Here is a 21,206-nt window from a genome sequence, read left to right as displayed (position 1 = left end):
CACTTGGTAGAATGAGATCCATTCAGGGGTACTAGGGTGATAGTGTCAGAAAGGGAGCAATATTGGGGTGCCAGAGCTGGTGTGGGGAGGGGCTGGCGGGCAGGGGTAGAACTGTCCTAGGAAGGCATCCCTGCTGAGGGTTGCCCACTGTCTGCTCACAGGTACATCAGCCTGTTGCCAGTCATCCCTGTCACTCTGCACCTGAACCCACAGGAGGCCTTGGAGGGTCGGCATCCTCAGGATGGTCGCAGTGCCTGGGCCCCACCTGGGCCTTTGCCTGCTGGGCTCTGGGAGGCTGGACCTAAGGGAGGTGGAACACAGGCCCATGGTGATGTTACCTTGTACAAGTAAGGCTGCTGTGGTGCAAGATGTGGGTCAGAGTGGAAGCCAGTGTTGGGGGTGTACCCTGCTCATCCTCCACTGTCCAATGCAGGGTGGCTGCGCTTGGCCTGGCAGCTGGCATCGTCCTTGTGCTGCTGCTGCTCTGCCTCTACCGGGTGCTTTGCCCTCGTAACTATGGGCAGCCAGGTGGTGGTCCCGGCAGGCGGAGACGTGGGGACCTGCCCTGCGATGACTATGGCTACACACCCCCTGAGACAGAGATCATCCCACTGATGCTGCGTGGGCACCTCATGGTGAGCAGGGCAAGGTGCAAGGGACAGCAGGGCCTCATGGCCTTGGCCCATGCCAATACAGCACCCTCACACAGGACATTGAGTGTCTGGCCAGTGATGGGATGCTACTGGTGAGCTGCTGCTTGGCAGGGCACATCTGCGTGTGGGATGCACAGACTGGGGACTGCCTCACACGCATCCCTCGCCTGGGGTAAGTTCGGTTTGGTCCCGCCCCTCGTCCCTCCCCTCACCTCACCTTTGCAGGCTCTGCCCTCAGCTCTCAATTATGGTGGCTTCATCCTGGCAGACCACGCAGGGACAGCAGTGGAGGTGGCGCTTTTGAAACCCAGGAGAACTGGGAAAGGCTGTCGGATGGTGGGAAAGCTAGCCCAGAGGAGCCTGGGGACAGCCCTCCGCGACACCGCCCCCGGGGCCCTCCACTGCCTTCCCTCTTCGGGGATCAGCCAGACCTCACCTGCTTAATCGACACCAACTTCTCCGTGCAGCCGCCCCCAGAGCCCACCCAGCCTGAGCCTCGGCACCGGGCAGGCTGTGGTCGTACTCGGGACTCTGGCTATGACTTCAGCCGTGTGGTGCAGCGCGTGTACCAGGAGGCGGGGCTGGCTGCTATGCACATGCCGGTCCTGCGCCCTCCTTCCCCAGTACCCACACTATCCCAGGCCTCTAAAGATGAGGGATGTGCTCCTGAGAAGTGCTCCCCTTCTCTGGCCTGGGCCCCCAGCACAGCAGGCTCCATCTGGAGTTTGGAGCTGCAAGGCAACCTCATCGTGGTTGGGCGAAGCAGTGGCAGCCTAGAGGTAGACTGAGGTAGCTTGAGCCGGGATGGGGAGCTTCCCACAAGGAGGGGTGTACTCATCACCTGCTTTTGCAGGTGTGGGATGCCATCGAAGGAGTGCTCTGCTGCAGTAATGAAGAGGTCTCCTCCGGGATCACAGCCCTTGTCTTCCTGGACAAGAGGTCAGAGTATCAGGCTGCTTGCCTGGGCCCCATTGTGTCTTCCTTGAGCTCTGGTTCCTTTCCTGATGTGACACTTGACTTACCTTTCCAAACTCAACCCCTGGTACCTGTTAACACAGGATGTTGGTCCAGGGGTGACAGTTTTAGAGTGTGAAGTGCTTGCTAGAAGGTCCAGGCACAGGTTAAGCTCCCAGGGTTCCTAGCCACTGGGACAGTGAGGAGTACACAGGTTTTCTTTTCTGCCCTCTTACTGGATTCTAAACACTGACCCTTCTGAATATTTCAGCTGTATTTTCAGTTGCAGAAAATGTGTCTGCAGAACTTGTTTTGTTTTGAAGCAAGGTCTCACTCTGGTAGGTAGTACAAGCTGATCTGAAACTCACTGTGTAGCCCAGACTGGTCTTGAAGCAATCCTCCTGCCTCAGCCCCCTAAATTGTAGGGTTACAGCTGTGCTACACCTGGGCCTAGAACTTTCTTGTAAAAGTCTGTGGTTGCCAGCTGGGCGTGGTGGTGCAAGCCTTTAATCCCAGCACTTGGGAGGCAGAGGCAGGCAGATCTCTGAGTTCAAGGCCAGCCTGGTCTACATAGTGAGTTCAAGTCAGCTGGGACTACAGGGAGGCCCTGTCTCAAAAAGACAACAACCAAAAAGTCGGTGGTTGCTGGATGCTGTCTCTGTCCCTCATGCTGCTTGCCCTCACACCATCTTGGGTTTCTGCACATACACAGGTGAGGGATGGGGTGGTCCTAGTTCCTGAACTTTGGCTCTCACCTCAGTTTACAACCCTAGTTCACCTACCTGCCCCATGCTGGCTCTTCTTTCAAGGTTGATATCATCATCCGAGCTAGAGCTGTAACTTTTTTCTTGGGGTCAGGGAACTCATGCCCTTAGTGCTCTCTGTTTGGGCTGCTGCCTTCTTTTCTGCTACCACTAGGACTCTTGCACAGGCCCTTGTCCCATTCTACTCACAGCCTGGCCAACCTTATCAAGTCCCTCTGTGCTTGTTCAAACCTCCCTTGCTGCACATTTCCCTTAGCTTTAGGAAAAGCTTAGATTTCTCTGTTTAACTATCTAGGTTCCTGGTGACAATGGTCTCTCCTCACCCTTTCCTGTGTACCATGGCTTCCTAGGTCTGCTCTGAGTCTTTCTGATTCATGGGCAGCAGTCTTAGACATGTACTGCCTTTTGTTGGAGAAGATTTCTGAATTCCTCATGATTCATGGTCTAGAGATCCATCCATGTCCATCAGTCTATGCTTAAGAATTCTTGGGAGCAAAGAAAATCCTTTGTGGATAAAGAAAATGGAGTAGACTATATACTTAGGTCAGAACTGCTTTCATGTCATGGAGACTGCAGCCCCCTGTGGCTCCAGAGCACATCTCTACCCTAGGTCCTGTTTCCTTTCCTCACAACGGATCCAGTTCTCCTAGCCTTAAGCTCCAGGTTGTAAGGGAACCCTCCACTTCTTTTTGTATTTTAATTTACAGGCATGTAAGACATTCACTAGGTACCACATTACCTGAATTAGCTCATTTGACCCCACAGCCATTTTGAGGTGGGCACAGTTACCCTATTTTACAAATGAGAAAACTAAGGCATAGAGGTTGAGTGGGTTTTTTTTTTTTTTTTTTTTTTTTTTTTTTTTTTTTTTTTTTTTGAGATAGGGTTTCCCTGTCACCCCAGCTGGCCTGGAACTTGATATGTAGGTTAGGCTTGCCTTGATCTCAGGAATCTACCTGCCTCTGCCTCCCAAATGCTGGGATTAAAGGCCCAGCTCAAGAGATTGAGTTGTAGCCAGAGCCTTCAAGCTCCAGCATCTGTGCATTCCTTTTAGCCATAGCCTCTCCTGTCTCTTCCTGATTGTTACCACATCTTGCTGAGGGAAGGCCATCTTGCTCTTCTCTTCCAGGATTGTGGCTGCCCGACTCAATGGTTCTCTTGATTTCTTCTCCTTGGAAACTCACACTTCTCTCAGCCCCTTGCAGTTCAGAGGTCAGAGGGCTTGGGGCCAGCAGGTGTCTGCAACATGCTGGGGGTAGGGGGATGGATACCTGCGATGTACCTTTTCAGAATCTGTTCACTAAGCCCATTGTCCTTAGGAGCTCAAGGGCGAGGTAGTTCTCCATCAACTCCTGTGTACAGCAGCAACACAGTGACCTGCCACCTGACCCACACAGTGCCCTGTGCACATCAGAAACCCATCACAGCCCTGAGAGCTGCTGCTGGGCGCCTGGTGACTGGGAGCCAAGACCATACTCTAAGAGTATGTATTGTCTATCTCTGGGTGGTGCTGGTGGCCTGGGAGGGGGTTGGGGAACAGCATGGGTCAGTTGTTGGGGGCAGTCTGGAGGAGTCCTAGAGGAATGATGGAAGGCGTTTCCTGGCTAAAGTGTAACTTGGGAAGGTCCCAGAAACCAGAGCCTGCTCATCCATGTCCCAGGTATTTCGACTGGAGGATTCGTGCTGCCTCTTCACCCTGCAGGGCCACTCGGGGGCAATCACAACTGTGTACATCGACCAGGTATGGGAACTGTAGATGAGGTGGCAGTCAGTGACCCTTTTTGACCCATGGTCTTCCAGGAGTCAGTAATGGGAACACCTTGTTGACAAAAGGCAGCATTTTTCAGCACCAGAATCTTTCAAAGAGAGGTACTCCACCAGTGACCTGGTTCCTTTGGGCCTTTCCCCAGACCATGGTGCTGGCCAGTGGAGGACAAGATGGGGCCATCTGCCTATGGGATGTGCTCACAGGCAGCCGGGTCAGCCATATGTTTGCTCACCGTGGAGATGTCACCTCTCTCACCTGTACCACTTCCTGCGTCATTAGTAGTGGCCTGGATGACCTCATCAACATCTGGGACCGCAGCACAGGCATTAAGCTGTACTCTATTCAGCAGGTAGGCAGGTGGGGTATAAGGGTCTTGGTGTTTGGGTGAAGAACTGATGCTGAAGCCCTCTTCTGTTCTTACCTCCAGGACCTGGGCTGTGGTGCAAGCTTGGGGGTTATCTGGGACAACCTGCTGGTGACTGGCGGCCAAGGCTGTGTCTCCTTTTGGGACCTAAACTATGGGGACCTGTTACAGACAGTCTACTTGGGCAAGAACAGTGAGGCCCAGCCTGCCCGCCAGATTTTGGTGCTGAACAATGCTGCCATTGTCTGCAACTTCGGCAGTGAGCTCAGCCTGGTGTACGTACCCTCTGTGCTGGAGAAGCTGGACTGAGGGCAGGCTGGCTACACAGGGGCCCCTGCTGCTCAGGATGGGGTGCTGTGAGGTGGGCCAATTCATTGGACTTAGACTGGAGGCCGGAACTGGACATCATCTCGCAACCGCCTCAACTGTCCTTTCGCCTGACTGTAATATTAAACTTTTTAAAAAACCACCTTTACCAAGGGCCTGAGCTACTTCTGTCACTTAATGCCTAGGCCCTTCTCAGAGCTGTTCCAGGAAGGAGCTGTCCAAGAAACAGTGGATAGGAAAAGCAAAGGGAGGGGTCTTTGGCACTAAGCCTCTGGTAACAGCAGTGAGAAGACTCACACACTGGCTGTAGAATAGGTTTATTATTTCAATAGCCAAAAGATGAAAAACATCGATGATCCCACAAAGGAGCAGAACCTGACTCAAGGCCCACAGTTCATCTCTGCCTGATAGGCGTGGCCTGGCCAGGCAGGGCTGAAGGCAGCAGGAATGGGAGAGGCTGTGCCCACCCAGAGAGGCCCTGTGTGGTATGGGAGATGATGTAGTGTAAGGATCAGGTAGACAAAGTCTGTTCAGGTCTTGTTAAGTGTCCAGAGTGGATCCAGAAGGCTTAGGGGGTCATCAGTAGGCTGGGCAGCCCTCAGACCCTGCCCATTGTGGGCCTGCAGAAAGTTCTGCTTGCTCATCCGCTGCTTTCCCCGCAAGGAGCTGTCCAATGAAAAGGCCTCTGGAGTCAAGGAGGCCAGTAGCTCCAGGGATGAGGAGGGGGGCTCTGAGCTAGGGGCTTCAGGCACTGGTGGCTCCTCTTCTGGCTGGGGGGCCTCAGGCAGAGGTGAAGAGAGTTGGGGTGGAGAGGAGGATGGGACAGGGACAGGCTCTGGAAAGCTGGCTGGTAGGAGACCTGGGGGTTCTGCAGGGTCTGGCAGGCTGGTAGCTGGGGAATCCAAGCCCCCAGGAGGGCGGATGCTGAGCTTGGCAATGGTAGCCTGGATGGAGCTGATGGGTACATCCCCACCAAGGACCAGGTCCTGGGAGTCCTGAGGAAGGTGATTCTGAGAAGGCATAGCCAGTGAGGAGAGACTTTGTTTCATCAGGCTGTGACTGACCCAGCAGCCCCCAGGGAAACCATTCTCACCTTCTGGCTGATGCTCGTGCTGGCCAAAGGCTTGCCTGGAGGGGGCATGCCATGGCGCTGCAGGACCTGCTCCACATGCCTCACCAGTGTCTCATGGCAGAACCTGAGGTGCAGCTGCAGAAAGGCACATAATCCAGTTACCTGGGCAGGGGCCATCCTCACCAAGGGCAGAGGCCTGGCCCAGCTCAACCTATCCACTCACTTTCTCCTGCAGCATGTGTTTTCTCTGCTGCCTCATCCGCCGCACCAGCTGAGGCAGTTCAGGAATCCCATTCCCAGCCTCCACCTCCTGCACTGCTGCATAGAGCAGCGCAAAGGCTCCTGTGCGGCCTACACCAGAGCTGTGGCAAAAACGGAGTGCAAAGTCAGGCTAAGAGCCCATGGAGCAGAAACCCTTGGGTGGCTGCAGGCTCCCTACCTGCAGTGCACAACAACAGGTGTGTGCAGGGGTCGCTGATGCAGATAATGTGCGTGCACCTCCTGAATGAAGCGCAACAGGTTGCCAGGGCTGTCGGGTAGGCCTCTGCAGGGAAAGAGCAGATATAAACCATGCCTGATCTGAGGCCCTCACCTTTAAGGACCAAGGAGTTTGCCCTATTCCCCACCAATCAGAGCACTGAACGCACAACTCAGGCCAAGTAGGGAAGTGGAGGTGCACAAGAGAGCGCTTGAGGCTCTGGTCACGAAACTGCAGACTCAGTACTCGCTCGACATGGGTTTCGGTAGTACGGACGCTGCTTAGTGCCAGGCTTAGGGCTCCATGCACCATGAGCTGACCCCTCTCAGTTGGGAAGTAGCGTGCCACCTTTTGCTAAGGGGTAGACAAGATGGTTATAGTTTTCCAGAGCTCCCTGCTTCACCACCCCATGATACTCTCCTGGGCACCCATCTAGGCTCTCACCTTCTCCATCTCAGCCTCAGACACCAGCATGACAATGACTGACACTTTCTGCTCATGCACCATGAGCCAGAAATCAGCAGCTGTGCCAGGTAGTGGGGCCTGGGTGGCCACCAAGGGCGGGCAGTATGGGGAGAGCCCTTCCACGCAGCTGGCATTGATGTAGTCATCCTTGCCTGAACGCAGCACCACACGATTACTGTCATAGGGCATAACATCCTGGTGCCGGTTCTTCAGTGAGTAGCAGCGGGCAATGGCAATGGATCGACCTCGCGCGTCATGTTCCTGTGCCTCTTGCAACTCTCTCCAGACAGTATCCAGTGCCCCTGCATCCCCTAACTGGCCCCGAAAGGTCTCCAGATCCTGCTGCAACTGCCGCAGTCTCTCCGGATGTTCATAGGGATCCCGCTCAATCAGTCGCAGGGCCTGTGGCCGTCGGCCCTCAGCTGCATCCACCTTGGTAGGCTGCAGCAGGGGTTGCCCACCTCCAGGTGGCTGAGTGCCACCATGCTGGCTCTCAGGGCTAGAGGACAGCAGATCTGCTGCAGCTGCAGCACCTCGGCGCAAACATGGTGGTGGCTCTGCTGTTGGGGGCCGAGAAGATACTGGGCCTGGCCCTGGTGATGGGGCAGGTGAAGGCACCAAGTGGGGACTAGGGGTGGGCTGGCTGGCAGGTGGGGGGCCTCGAATGGAGACAGGGGTTACCTGGGGACCCAGTGGCCTAGAGGAAGGAGCAGAACCATATGCCAAGGTGGGATGAGGCGGCTGAGGAGGCCTAGGACTGGGGAAAGGCAGAGTCCCTGAATGGGGAGGCAGAGTGTCTTGAGAAGGGCCTGGGTAGAGCTGAGTATGCAGGGTGGGTGGTGGCTGCCCTAAGATACTAGGCTGATGGGGAAAAGAATAAGGGGGTGGTGGTGGAAGGATCCCTGGGGCCTGGGGTGGGAAGAGATGTGGGTGCTGGAATGGAAGGGACTGCTGTGGGGGTTGTGGCCCAAATGCTCTTGAAGGGTGAGGATGGGGTGGGGGCTGGGGCCCAAGCCGGGGGGATGGGAAGCCTGTGGGAATACTAGGAGGAAAGTGGTGCTGTGGTGGAGGGCCTGCAAGGTGTGGCTTGGTCCCTACAGAGTATGTGTAGGGTGAGGGCAGAGGCTGTGGTGGGGCCACGGGTTGGGGGACAGGTTGAGGCACAGGAAAGCAGGGCTGGGGAAGAGCAGGGGTAGGGTTTGGCCGTGGTGCTGTGTGGCTAGAGATAGGGGCTTGGACACTATCTACTGTGGTGGTAGCTGGTCGAACTGCCATGGCTAACTCAGGGCCTGAGAACTGGGGAGGTGGAGCAGAGGGGAGACCTACAGCTGGTGGGGGTGGTCCTACACCCCCATAGGGACTGCTTACCACTCCATGCTGTGGGGAGGATCTGGGCACAAGGCCCAGCTCTGGTGTGTAGGTAGGGGCTGGGTAAAGGGCAGGCCCAGGTGCCATGGGCATTGCAGCCCTGGGCTGCATGGGCTGGGTGGGGCCTGAATAGGATCCAGAGGGTAAAGGTCCTGAGAAATAGTGGGATGCTGGGCCTGTGGAGCTGGGGAAGGGGCCAGGAGGAAAGTGGAGTGGGGTAGTAGTTCCTAGGTACGCATTGGGCAGCCGTGGGCCAGCCACCATGTCAGGGGGCAGGCTATGCAGCTCCTCAGGTGGGTCTCCGGTCTCTGCACTCTCACTGTCCTCTCTACGGGACAGCAGTGGCTTTGGGGCTGTGGGCCGTGGTGGTGCCTTCTTCTTCAGTTCCCTAAAGGACAGGCAGGGAAATAAGGCCAGCCCCCATAAATCAGGCTGGCTTAGGCTGGAGCTACCAAGAAGCTTAAAGCTTACACACACACCTGTCTAGAAGCTGCTGGCGGGCGGCCTCTTGGGCACCACAGATGGACTGTGTTCGTTCCAGCAAGGCAGCCACCTTGCTCTCAAGGTCTGCATAGAAGTCCTTGCCTTCTTGGGACTTCTTCATCAGGTCCTCATAGGCTTCATATGAAGCCACCAGGGTCTGTAGTGTGGAATTCCACCTTGGTGGGCAAAAAGGCCAGGGTGAGGCGAACTACTAGGACAGAGCTCTGAATGGGGCTTGGGCTGGGTTAAGAGCAAGGCCAGACACTGACTTTTGGTCCAGTTCACTAAGCACCCGCCTCACAGCTGCATACTGCACATTGGCCTCAGTCAGTGCACGGAGGACGTTGTCCTGGGCAGCCAGGTTCTGCTCCAGGTACACCCTCAGCTGATCATACTTCTTCAGCTGTTCCTCAAACAGTTTCTGAAGAAAAACAAGGACACTTGGGGCCTCAATTCTGAAGGATGAAGCCCAGAAACAGGCCTCCCCACTGCTTGTCTAACCCACCTTCATCTCTGAGTGGTCAGTGGTGACTAGAGAGGCAGTGATGTCATCTTTCTGGATCAGCTCTCGGAGCTGCTGCTCCAGGGACACCCGTTGGTCCCGCATCTCTTGCACCTTGGCCAGGATGCGCTTCAAGTTCTGCAGCACGGCCTTGTCCTCTGAGGGCAGCAGCAGTCAGTGAGGCCAGAGAAACCCCAGCTCCAAGCCTCTCCCCACAGTGATGGGCGGGGCTCACCTGGGGTGAGGGCTGGTGTGGGCAGGGCAGCCCGCACCTGGTCCAGTGGCCCACTGAGCAGGCGTAAGTTGCCAACATGGAGATTCATGGCGCGGTGTAGCTCACTGTTGGTGAAGGAAGCCTTTTCGTGTACTTCCATGTACTTGGCCCACTCTCGCCTTACCTCTGCCAGCTCAGCCTTGGCCACAGAGGGGCCAGCCCCAGCCTGGCCCAATATCTCCTGCAATTTCTGCTCTTGCAGCTCATCTTCCTCCAGCAGATCCCTGATGTCCTTCAGAGAAGCCTCGACATCCGTGAACACACCTGATAGTACTGAGGTATATTGGGGGTAACCACTGAGGTAAGCAGACCAGGTACCACTCTGGCCCATCACCCAAGATAAAGAATTGCCCACTTGGATTAGAGTTTGTTGGACAGCACTTGGTGAGCTCCACAGACAGGGCTGCCCATGGTTCAGTGGGGCATGGGATGGTACATGAGCGGGCCAGGGCTTAGCTGGCATAGTGTCCACTCTCAGTAGAGGCCACCATGGCAGGGCATTCATCTGCTCCCCTTACACCTGCTTGCTCTATGCTTTGCTCACCTTGCATGGACTGGACAAGATTCTTGACAGTGTCAGGCCGGACACTGAGCGCTGCACATTTCTCCATGAGCTGGGGTGGGATGTGGCTGTAGGCATCCAGGTTGTCCACTGTCTCAGGATCAAGCTGCATTGAATCCATGAACTGGCTGGGGGAGAGAGGAGATGATAACAGAATCAGATGGATGCTGGGCTCTGGTCCAATTCCTTCCATGTAAAGTGTGCTAGGGGATCCCCTCCACTGAAGCTAGCCTGAGGTCTTAGCAAAGAAAATTACCACCTTTATCTCCCCTACTACCACATGGACTGTCATGAGAAACCATGCCCTAGCATTGGTGAAAACAGTGGGGTAGAAGGGCATCCTCCAAGACATGACTCACAAACCTAGATCTAGGCCTTGAGCAGGGAGACAGGAAACCTGGTGTGTATCCCATCTCCCACCCCCAGTCCCACACTTACTCTAGGACCTCATTCTTGTCCTCAATCTTCGCCATCACTTCCCGAAGTAGCTTGGCCTTCTCCTCGCTGGGGAATCAACAGAGCAGTTACTAGAGACAAATCTCTCTTGAGAGAACTGATATTTGAGAGACCTCAAAGACCCTCTGTGACTCCATGGACAGGGTCAGTCCCTCCTACACACCTGTATAATGATGAGGCCTCATGGGCAGCCATGGGTACCAATTTGGCAAAGATGTCAGGACCTGTAACAGCTGGGTCTATGGGGTTTACTGGCAAGGGCTTCACCAAGGGGGCTCCTAGGACCAGGGAGCATCACAGAGATCAGGCCCATTATGGAGACCCAAGGCAGCCTCTTCCTTATTCCCCACCTTCTTTTCCCAACCCTACTCCTCAGCCTCTCCCTCAGCTGTCAGACCTTTCACAGGCTGAAGGGTATCCAGTGCTGGGACAGCCTCATGGTAGATGAAGTCATTGTCCTTCTTGGCAGAATTGTATCTGGGAGGAGGGGTGGTGAGGAAGCAAAGATTGTCAAGGATCCAGAAACTAGACTCCTATGTAGGCCACTGCTCTCTCACACTGGTGGCTTCTCCCAAGGGGGGCAGGCAGAGGAACAAGACATGTAATAAAATGGACCCTGACCACGACTCCCAAACACTCACTTTCCCCCAATGACATCCATAGTGAAGCGAAGTGCATCTTGCACAGTGTCAGGCTGGCCCTGTGGGGTAGAGAGAGGAATGGGGCCCCACACCAACCAAAGCCAGTGTAATGACCTGTCAGCCCTGCTAGCCTTATTGCCTGTGTCCTCAGGGCTTTGAAGAGCAGTCACACTTGCTCAGCTTTACCTTGGCCAACTTGATAGCTTCATTAAGCTTGTCCAGGGCACTCTGGAAGTAGGCCACCTGTGGAGGGCAAAGCTAGATCTATTCATTCCTGCTTGGACCCTATGTTTCATCTCCCCTACCTACTCTGCCTGATGATCAAGTCATTGATCATATGACAAGCAGCTCAGATAACAAGTACAAACCAAGCCAGCAACCCAAAGTAGCATCACCGGAGAGCTTATACCTTCAAACAGCCCCACCCCCACCCCCCGTTGGGAGCCTGCCATGTCTCCCAGACTCCTAGGGATGAGGGCTGCAAGATAGGAAAACACCAGGTCTACATCAGGGTGATGATCACCTGGCACATGGTACAGGGGAGGAGGATGAGGTGGGCAGGGGTGGGACAGAGAAGACCACCTCCAGTATGCTGTAAGAGACAGGATTTCACAAGGCTGAAAGAAGTCCTGAGTACCCTCTTCACCACAGCCCACTCACCCGCTCCCCAAATTTCTGCTGCTCTTCAGCCTGCTTTCCCATGTGTAGCTGGGAAAAAAGAAGAAGCATCATGACTTGTCTCCTAAGCTGCTGCCACCTGGCCCAGTCCACACCCAGTAACCTCAGGGCCTCACATGAGCCACAGCTGCAAAGTAGTAGATCTTCATCTGTACCAGCTTCTTCCAGTCCTTCTGGATCCGGCCCAGCAGGGAGGCAGTATCAGGGTTTTCCAAGGCCCGGCATGCTTCCTTGTAGTAATCTACCACCTGGGAATTGGGATGGGTCCAGTCAATGAAGGTCAGCGGTAAAGCAAATGCTAACCCTCAGCCCCATTCCTACCTGTGCACTGATGCGGGCCACCAGAAAACTCTTCCTGTTGTCCAACATTGACTTCTCCAACAGGCACTCCTGAGCCTGGCCCTGGAGTAGCAAGTACAAGGTCACTGTTCTGCTTACCTGGAATCTTTCCCTTCCTGGGAGCCAAAGAGATGGACCAAGGGATTCTCCTCTTGGCTACCCTCTCCTCTACTCTCTCCCTCACTCCCAGAAGTTCCACCCTATGCCTGATCTACCTGGAGTTCAAAAAACCTAAAGCCAAAGCCTCCTGCTTGTCTCTTACTACCTGCACATGGCTTGTCCAGGATCTCAAAACTAACTGCCTCCTCCGCTGGCTATTTCTTCTCTGATTCAACTTAAAGCCAGGGGTGGTAGCTTATGCCTCGAATCCCAGGGACCTGAGGCAAGGGATTAGCCATGCGTTTGAGGTAAGCCTGAGCTACATACTGAGTTCTAGGCCAGCCTGAGCTAGAGTGAGATCCACATCTCAATAAACCGAACAATTCAGTTCTACTGGGGCACCTCTCATTTACCAGCATGAGGTTCACATTGAGAGTGAGGATCTGTCGGCTCATGTCAACGCTGTAGGCCTGTGGGAAGTGCTCACGCAGGTAAGCAAAGGCACCTGCTGCACACTGGAAGTGGGTGCAGGACACTTTCATGCCCTGAGAGGAAAGAGAAAGAAGATGGCCTGTGTTCACTCCCAGAGGGGCAGGAATCATTCAAACTCTGGTAGCGCAGTTCACTAGCACCCTCCCTGGCACATCCACATGTCCCACACTGCCCCTTTCCTCACCTCCTCAGACACCCGCTTGTCCATAGCCCCCAGCATGGAGTGCAGTGCACCTGGAGAGGCAGGGGACATGATGTTAGAGGAGCCTGGGGATGCCTCCCTGGGCTGCCCACATCTCTGTCAAGGTTGAAACAGATGGCACTGTTGTCATCCAGTCAGGAAAACAGGTCTGAAAGCTGGGGCAGTCAGTGCAAGGACACAAGGAAGAACAATGAGAAGCCCAGCCACGCTCTTCCATCTCCTGTTCTGTTCTGGCTGAATGAGGAGAGAGGAACTCCCCATGCTTTTCCCTCAGCTAGCCTGAGGCTGCTGGAAGGGCAATCTGAGGCCAGGCTTGTTCTCCCACCTTAAGCAACCCAAAGACATCAATTAGGGGTGGGGGTGCTGTTCAGGCAAAGAAAGGCCATCTCTCCCTATCAGAGCACACAGTGGCAAATTTGTGGCAGCCAGCCCAATAGAACCACTCTCCAGTACACTGGCTTCCCAAGGCCCTAGAAAACAGCAGAAGTACCCAAATAGTTGAGGTGGAGGCAGTGGGGGAGTCAGAACACAGACATCTTGTTCCTCTCATTCACTCCCAGCCTCTGTGGGTCATCTGATGAACTGAGACCTGGGGCTGGCAAGGCTTGGGGTAGGGTCCCAGGGAAGGTTCAAGTAGCTTACCAAGGTTGTAGAGAATACAGGCTTGCTCATACTTGATGTCCTCATGGGCCACAGACTTGCCTGAGAAGATCTCAGTCCTGCAGACATATCACCCCAGTCATCTAGATAGTAGAAGCTGGCCTGGGCCCGAAGGTCACCAAAGGGTTCTAATCACCCCAGTATGGGATGGGGGCCTGGGGCAGACCACACTAACCCACTCCCCATCCTGTGCAGCAAGAAGACAGGAATGGGGAAAGGATCATGCCTATCACCCGGACATCCCAGCTGTGCCAGACACATTTCAGGCTCACAACTCCCCAGTCCTTCCTACCAGCTCTCACCAGGTGACAGTAACAGCAGCCTCCTGGCCCGAGCTCATGGGCACCCGACTCTGAAGGTAGTGAAGCTGACCAAGGTACTTGCGGAGAACACTGCATCCCTCAAAGTCCCGAGCAACACGAACAGCATTCTGGGGAGTAGGATGGGAGAAACAGACCTGCCATTACTGGGAATCCAAAGAAAGCCCCTAGCTATGTGTATAGTTGCTGGACAAACTGTCCTCCAACCAAGACTGGTAGACTAAGTCAGCCCTAAATTTATAGAAGACAGTCTACAATATGCTCTAAGTTTTTTAATGTATTTAACTTTTGACCCACAGTTCCGTACCTAAAAATGTACAGTAAGAGGCATGGTGGTGCACATCTGTGATCCCAACACACATAAGAAGTATGAAGTCAGCCTGAGCTATATGAGACCCTGTCTCAAAAAACAAGGAGGCGGGGGGTCTAAGGGAAAAAAACCTAAATTCTCACAGCATTATTATCAGATTCAAAAACTGGACGGCCTAGACTCCATTAAAGAGGATTGTTTAAATGAATTATGTAAGGTGACTTACACAAGACACTATTCTGCAGCCATGAACACTAAAGAAAAAAGAGTTTATGGATATATTAATATATCCATGACACTATTAGGCAAAAAAAAAAAAAAAAAGGAATGTAGCAGATGGTGTGATCTCATTTCTGTAAAATCTCAGGATATGCAGGTAGGTATATAGACTAAAAAGAAAATAAAATCCAGAATATTTTAAAATACTGGCAGTGATTATCTTGGGGCAATATTACTAAAGTGTGTGTATAGTGTATATATGTGCACATATATACAGGTGCATGTGCTTGTATATGCATGCGTGGGTGGAGAACAGAGGTTGACATGAAGTGTCTTTCACTATCTGTTGAGAGAGGGTCTCACTGACCCCACAGCTGCCTGTGTCTACCCATCAGCCAGGGCTACAAATGTGCATGACCACACCCTTTTTATGTGGATGCTGGGAATCCAAACTCAGGTCTTTATGCTTACATGGCAGGCTCTTTACTAAATGAGCTATCGCCTATCCTTTTTAAAAAAAAATTTTTTTTTTAAATGTGTATGAGTATATTGCCTGCATGTATGTGAGTGCACCGGTGTCGTGCAATGCCACGGAAGTCAGAAGAGGGCTTCGGATTCCCCTGGAACTGGAATTAAGGACAGTTTGTAGCCGCCACGTGGGTGCTGGGAATTGAACCCCGGTCTTCTGCAAGAGCAGTCAGTGCTCTTAACCACTAAGCCATCTCTCCAGCCCCCCATTTTTTTTTTAAAAGACAGGGTCTCATTATGTAAACCAGGCTGGACTCAGACTCACCGAGATCTGCTTGCCTCTGCCTCCCCAGTGCTAAGATTAAGGCGTGCTTCATCACACCAGGCTATTTTATCTTTTTAGTGCATTCATACAAAAGATATATATATATATATGTATGTATATGTATATATATATGTATGTCTGATACAGACATAAATTCTTATATATTATTTATATTGACCACTTTCAATTTTGTAATTAAAACAAAACTTTCCATTTGGGGTAGGTATGAAACAAAGCCAATGAGCCCTCTGTTCAAACAAAAATGCAGATCACGTAACTTCCAAGAAGCAGGTGTCCACTCAAGACTTGGGCTGGAAGCATTGCAAATCCTGCATTGTCCCACACAGCAGAAGCCTAGAGACCCTCACTAGGATGCTAGCAGCTGTGGGGCCAGAAGCAGGCTAGGCAGCACCAGCTAGAGGAATGCTATAGCTATGTGGGGAACTGTCAGCAAGAACACTCACTTTGTGTGACAGCAGAACAGGATGCCTGGCACAAGCTCCACTCTATCTGACACAGATCAGCATGACTATTAGTACTTTATTTTAATTTTATTTATTTTTAATTATTTTGGTCTCTTTGAGACAGGGTCTCCCTGTAGCCCCAGCTATCCTGGAGCTCACTATGTAGACCAGACTGGCCTTAAACTCACAGAGATCCTCCTGCCTCTGCTTCCCAAGTGCTGGGATTAAAGGCGTGAGCTACCACGCCTGGCTTTGTCTTTTTTTTTTTTTTTTTGGCTTTTTGAGACAGGTTCTCCTTGTAGCCCCAGTTGTCCTGGAACTCACTATGTAGACCAGGCTGGCCTTGAATTCACAAAGATCTGCCTGCCTCTGCCTCCCAAGTCCTGGGATTAAAGGCGTGTGCCACCGCGCCTGGCCTATTTGTCTTTTTTAAAAAATAATTTATTATTTTTATTTTATGTGTATGTGTTTGCCTGCATGTATGTGAATGTACCCGAGTCATGCAATGCTGTGGAGGTCAGAAGAGGTCTTCAGATTCCCCTGGAACTGGAGGTTAAGGACAGTTTGTAGCTGCCATGTGGGTTCTCTGCAAGAGCAGTCAGTGCTCTTAACCGCTGAGCCATCTCTCCAGCTCCTATTTTTTTTGGTCTTTTTGAGACAGGTTCTCCCCGTAGCCCTAGCTGGCCTGGAACTTGCTATGTAGACCAGGCTGCTGGCCTCCAACTCACAGAGATCCACCTGCCTCTGCCTTCCAAGATGCCTGGCACTAGTACTACTTAAAAAAAAAAAAAAAAAAAAAGACCAGGTGTGGTGGTAAACACCTTTAATCCCAGCACTCAGGAGGCAGAGGCAGGTGGATTTCTGTGAGTTCGAGGCCAGCCTGGTTTACATAGTGAGTTCCAGGCCGGCTGGAACTATAGGGGCTTTAGTGCATGTCTGTAATCCCAGCACTTAGAAGGTAGAGGCAGGAAGATCAGGAGTTCAAGGTCATCTTCCACAGAGTAAGTTCAAGGCCAGCCTGGTCTACAAGAAACCCTGTCTGAAAAGAAATAAAACACTGGGAAAATGTAGACAAATTAGGACTCTTGTCCACTGCTAGTAGAAGTGTAAAAGATAGTACAGCTACTATGCAAACTAATACGGTGATTCCTCAGGAAACTAAATGGTTAGAGGACCCAGTTCACAGCAGCTTTGGTTTGTTTTGCCTTTTTGCTTCAGAGATAGGGCTTGAGAAAGGGGCTCACTATGTGGCCCAGAACTGAATTCAGCAAACCTGCCTCAGCCTCCTCAATGCTGGGATTATAGGTGTGCCTCATCATGCTTGACTTAAAGAAAGCACTTCAGTTTCTCTTTGGTACATCTAATTGCCATCATCATTAGTATCTCATTTTAGGGTCATTATTAAGTAAAATAAGGGTTACCTAAAACAGCACTGGCGAGACAGCTCAGTGGGTAAAAGCATTTACTATGCAAACCTGATGACCTGAGTTCAATCCTTAGAACCCATGATGGAAAGAGAACCAACTCTTCAAAGTTTTCCTCTGACCTCCACACGACATACCGTAAGTAAAAATAAAAATGTAAATGTCAGGGCTGGAGAGATGGCTCAGCAGTTAGGAACACTGGTTGTTCTTACAGAAGACCGGGGTTTGAATCCCAGCACCCACATGGCAGGTAATAACCATCTCTAACTCTAGTTCTAAGGGATCCTACACCCTGTTCTGACCTCCATGGGTACTGAACAACACAGGTGCACTTACATACATGCAGGCAATACACTCATATACATAAAACAAAAATAATTAAAAAAAACAAAACGAAACAAAAAGCAAGGTCTGGGGATATAGTTCCATAGTAGAGTCTTTCTTTAGTTAGCATGCACAACACCCTGGGTTTAATCCCCAGCACAGCAAAAAAATCTTCAAATATAAGCTAGGTATGATGACATACACCTGTAATCCTAGCTTTGAGCAAGCAGACAGGAATGGATTGCTGCCAAGTTTAGGGCCAGTTTGGACTACATTGTAACTTCCATGACCACCAGGGACATAATAAGACCATATCTCAAACAAAACAAAAAACCTTCAAAATATTAGAAGGACAACTGCTGGTTTCACCATATTGAGTGATAAAGATTTTATTGTTTTTGTTTTGAGACAAGGTCTCCCTGTAGCCCCAGCTAGAACTCAGTATGTAGACAAGACTGGCCTCTATCTCACAGAAACTAGCTTGCCTCTGCCTCAAAAGGACTAAGATTAAAGGCATGTGCCACTGCAACTAGACTCTTTTTCTTTTTTTAAAGAATATTTTTGTGGGGATAGCGGGAGGCATGGATGGGGGGGGGTCTGGATTTCAGTGGTAAATGTATGAAATTTAAAAAGCTCAATAAAAAAAAGAATATTTGTGGGAGTTTATGTGCATCATGTACAAGTGCCCACAGAGGCCAGAAGAAGGCACTGGATCCCACTGGAATTGGAGTTATAGAGGGTTGTTAGCTGTCATGTAGGTGCTGGGAACCCAACCCAGCTCCTCTGCAAGAGCAACACATGCTCTGAACCACTGAACCATCTCTCCAGCCCCCATGGTGAAGGTTTTCTGAGCAAAAACCAAAGGTAAATATTATAGAGAAATATGAAATGAACTGGACACATAAACATTTCTATGTAAAATTGGAAAATATTATTAAAATATTTGTATTGTTAAAAATACAAATAAAATATGTATTATTAAAAATACAAGCCAGGCGTGGTGGCGCACACCTTTAATCCCAGCACTCGGAAGCAGAGGCAGGCGGATCTCTGTGAGTTCAAGGCCAGCCTGGTCTACATAGTGAGTTCCAGGACAGCTGGGGCTACAGGGAGACCCTGTCTCAAAAAGAGACAAAAAAAAAAAAAAAAAAAAAGAAGAAAAAAAAAAAGAAAAAAAAAAAAGCTCAGATCCCATTTGCATCAGACTACGCCTCTGAACAATACTGCATTTCTCAGTCCTTAGTAACAACCACATTTAGACTATTTCTATTCAAAAAATCCCCAATATACCTGAGTACAAAGAATCAAAAGGCCCATCCTGCCTGAACTGATTTTGGATGCATGTACAGTAAGGTAAAATATATCTTTCAAGTTTGCTTTAGAGAGAATCCCCTACTTACCATCTTCTATCTGTGCATAATTGGGAATGCATATGATTAAAATCAGTTCTATTACAGCAAGGGACATGTAGAAAACATTATGAACTAATGTGTCAATCAAAACAGAGAACCACCCTCACTATGCCCTTTAACAACCATACTCTTCTTTCTCTGGAACCCCATAAAAAGGAAGCCCCAAATAATACTCAATATCCTTGAGCACCTTTACTCATGTGGCTCAATGTCAATCTTAAAATGCACTATCACTTTATTCCAAATAAAGTTGTCTTGCTACTTTTGGGAAAAAAAGAAAAAGAAAAAAAAAAAGGGCATGCACTGCCTGGACCCATTCCATAGTAAGATTTCAAGGTAAAAGAGCAATGCCTATAACCCTAGAACTTGCAAGGCTGAGGCAAGAGAAACACAAAATCAAGGCCAGCTTGAGCTACATTAGACCCTATGTCAAAAAAAAGATAAAATTAAGTAAATATAGTAAAATCTCTTTTACCCATCAGACTCTCAAAGATGACAAGCAACAGTAGAACCAGGTGCACACACAGTTTTCTGCCATCAATTTTGGTGCTTTTGCAGAGGGAAAAATAAGTAAATTCAGGGGTTGGAGAGATGGCTCAGCTGTTCAGAACACTGGTTGTTCTTGCAGAAGACCCGAGTTTGAATCCCAGCACCCACATGGCAGCTAACAACTGTCCGTACCTCTAGTTCCAGGGGATCTGACAGCCTCTTCTGTCCTCTACCACTGGCATTGCACGACATGGATGTACTTACCTACATGCAGGTAATACACACATACACATAAAATTTAAAAAAAAAAATTTTTTTTTTTAAAAAGTAAATTCAATGCCGGGCATGGTGGCGCACACCTTTAATCCCAGCACTTGGAAGGCAGAGGCAGGAGGATTTTTGTGAGTTCAAGGCCAGTCTGGTCTACATAGTGAGTTCCAGGCCAGCTGGGGCTACAAGGAGGTGCTGTCTCAAAAAGACAAAAAAAAAAGGTAAATTCAAGTAAGACCACAGTGGGAAGATTTTTTTTGGTCTTTTTGAGACAGGGTCTCCCTGTAGCCCCAGCTGGCCTGGAACTCACAGAAATCCACCTGCCTCTGCTTCCTTAGATTAAAGGTGTGCACCACCATACCCAGAGGATATTTTTTTAACCACTCAAGCAAATCAATTCAGTTCATGCTGAGATAAAAGTACCTTCTCCTACCTGTCTGAGCAACTCCAGCTTTTTCAGTTCCTCATTGTAGGCTTCTGGATTCTCTCCATAATTCTTCAGGACAAACTAGAGAGAAAAAAAGAATGTAAGGCAGTGATCTGTACCTCTGTTCTCAAAGAAGGCACAGGTTTAGTCCAGACTCAAGCTTATCTTCTGCACAACCAGGAAATTCTGCCTCAGTAGTGAGCAACAACAGGATGCTAATTTTGGGAGCTTCCTTCTCCTTTGAGCCCACTGGAAAATACGCCTGAATATGCTGTGTGAACCTTAGCAGGTCCTCATAATGTTGCAGCCTTCAAAAAAGTCCAGGACTCTACCAGCTCAGGAAAGCAGGGAACTGAGCTGGCTGCAATAGGACCCTATGGAGATCCTCATGAGTCACAAACCTTTTTTTTGGTCTTTTTGAGACAGGGTTTCCCTGTAGCCCCAGCTGGCCTGAACTTGCTATGTAGACAAGGTCGGCCTTGAACTCACAGAGATTCACCTGCCCAGAGTACTGGGATTAAAGGTATGTGCCACCATGCCTGGCTCAGAGTCACAAATTTAAACCTCCCTCAAGGATGAGATCCTGTGTATTCTGGGGTCACAAACATAGCCATAAACTAAAAGCACACACAAGCAAGAGGCACCAAACAAGTGCAAGAGTACAATTCCTTCCTCACCAATCTGTCCTGGCAGGGACAGGGTAGCACAGAAGTAGGTGTTTTATAATGTCCTCCACAGTCAGGAAAGGCTTGTAGGTATGTTATGGGAATGAGCTGGATAGAAGGGAAGGTCAGCTGCTCACATCAGAGGAGACTGGCATGGAACATAATCACTGAAAATCAACAGGTCTGGGAAAGTAGCTCATCTGGTGAAGTGCTTGCCTAGCATGCACGAAGCCCTGAGCTTGATCCCCAGCATCTCATAATCAGCAATGGTGGCACACACACCTGTAAACCCAGCACCCAAGAAACGGAAGATGGAGTACCTGACCTGTCTTTAAAAATAAGTAAGCCCACCGGGCGTGGTGGCGCACGCCTGTAGTCCCAGCACTTGGGAGGCAGAGGCAGATGGATCTCTGTGAGTTCCAGGCCAGCCTGGGCTACATAGTGAGTTCCAGGCCAGATGGGGCTACAGGGAGACCTTGCTTCAAAAT

The 21,206-nt window shown here is 50.7% G+C and overlaps 2 protein-coding genes across 5 annotated transcripts in view; one reads left to right on the top strand and one right to left on the bottom strand.

Moving 5' to 3' along the window:
* Positions 1–4,978, top strand: part of Scap (SREBF chaperone) — a 36,280-nt gene extending 31,302 nt beyond the window's left edge. The window contains exons 13-22 of the mRNA XM_029562276.1: positions 162–347; positions 434–635; positions 710–825; positions 922–1,432; positions 1,507–1,592; positions 3,501–3,583; positions 3,691–3,854; positions 4,032–4,112; positions 4,282–4,488; positions 4,567–4,978. Of these exons, the coding sequence (XP_029418136.1) occupies positions 162–347; positions 434–635; positions 710–825; positions 922–1,432; positions 1,507–1,592; positions 3,501–3,583; positions 3,691–3,854; positions 4,032–4,112; positions 4,282–4,488; positions 4,567–4,812 (1,882 nt within the window). The 3' untranslated portion in view covers positions 4,813–4,978. The remainder of the gene's footprint in view (positions 1–161; positions 348–433; positions 636–709; positions 826–921; positions 1,433–1,506; positions 1,593–3,500; positions 3,584–3,690; positions 3,855–4,031; positions 4,113–4,281; positions 4,489–4,566) is intronic.
* Positions 4,979–5,135: 157 nt separating this feature from the next.
* Ptpn23 (protein tyrosine phosphatase non-receptor type 23) overlaps positions 5,136–21,206 on the bottom strand; it is a 28,334-nt gene continuing 12,263 nt past the window's right edge. The window contains exons 2-25 of one of the 4 annotated variants that reach the window (XM_008830647.3): positions 20,060–20,134; positions 13,904–14,031; positions 13,584–13,660; positions 12,924–12,973; positions 12,661–12,792; positions 12,131–12,211; positions 11,926–12,057; positions 11,655–11,723; positions 11,318–11,374; positions 11,132–11,190; positions 10,888–10,967; positions 10,654–10,768; positions 10,473–10,538; positions 10,017–10,162; positions 9,434–9,745; positions 9,202–9,356; positions 8,966–9,117; positions 8,693–8,872; positions 6,825–8,601; positions 6,550–6,734; positions 6,342–6,446; positions 6,126–6,264; positions 5,924–6,037; positions 5,136–5,825 (exon numbers count right to left, since the gene is read on the bottom strand). In XM_008830647.3, the coding sequence (XP_008828869.1) occupies positions 5,361–5,825; positions 5,924–6,037; positions 6,126–6,264; positions 6,342–6,446; positions 6,550–6,734; positions 6,825–8,601; positions 8,693–8,872; positions 8,966–9,117; positions 9,202–9,356; positions 9,434–9,745; positions 10,017–10,162; positions 10,473–10,538; positions 10,654–10,768; positions 10,888–10,967; positions 11,132–11,190; positions 11,318–11,374; positions 11,655–11,723; positions 11,926–12,057; positions 12,131–12,211; positions 12,661–12,792; positions 12,924–12,973; positions 13,584–13,660; positions 13,904–14,031; positions 20,060–20,134 (4,851 nt within the window). In that variant the 3' untranslated portion in view covers positions 5,136–5,360. Of the gene's footprint in view, positions 5,841–5,923; positions 6,038–6,125; positions 6,265–6,341; positions 6,447–6,549; positions 6,735–6,824; positions 8,602–8,692; positions 8,873–8,965; positions 9,118–9,201; positions 9,357–9,433; positions 9,746–10,016; positions 10,163–10,472; positions 10,539–10,653; positions 10,769–10,887; positions 10,968–11,131; positions 11,191–11,317; positions 11,375–11,654; positions 11,724–11,791; positions 11,840–11,925; positions 12,058–12,130; positions 12,212–12,660; positions 12,793–12,923; positions 12,974–13,583; positions 13,661–13,903; positions 14,032–20,059; positions 20,135–21,206 lie in introns of all 4 variants that reach the window. The other 3 variants (XM_008830638.3, XM_008830658.3, XM_029562271.1) reach the window with 3 other exon arrangements.

The sequence above is a fragment of the Nannospalax galili genome, unplaced genomic scaffold (assembly GCF_000622305.1).
Source record: "Nannospalax galili isolate Female #2095 unplaced genomic scaffold, S.galili_v1.0 scaffold1050, whole genome shotgun sequence".
Taxonomy (NCBI): domain Eukaryota; kingdom Metazoa; phylum Chordata; class Mammalia; order Rodentia; family Spalacidae; genus Nannospalax; species Nannospalax galili.
The sequence above is the reverse complement of the archived record's forward strand: the minus strand, read 5'-3'. Positions and strand labels throughout refer to the sequence as shown.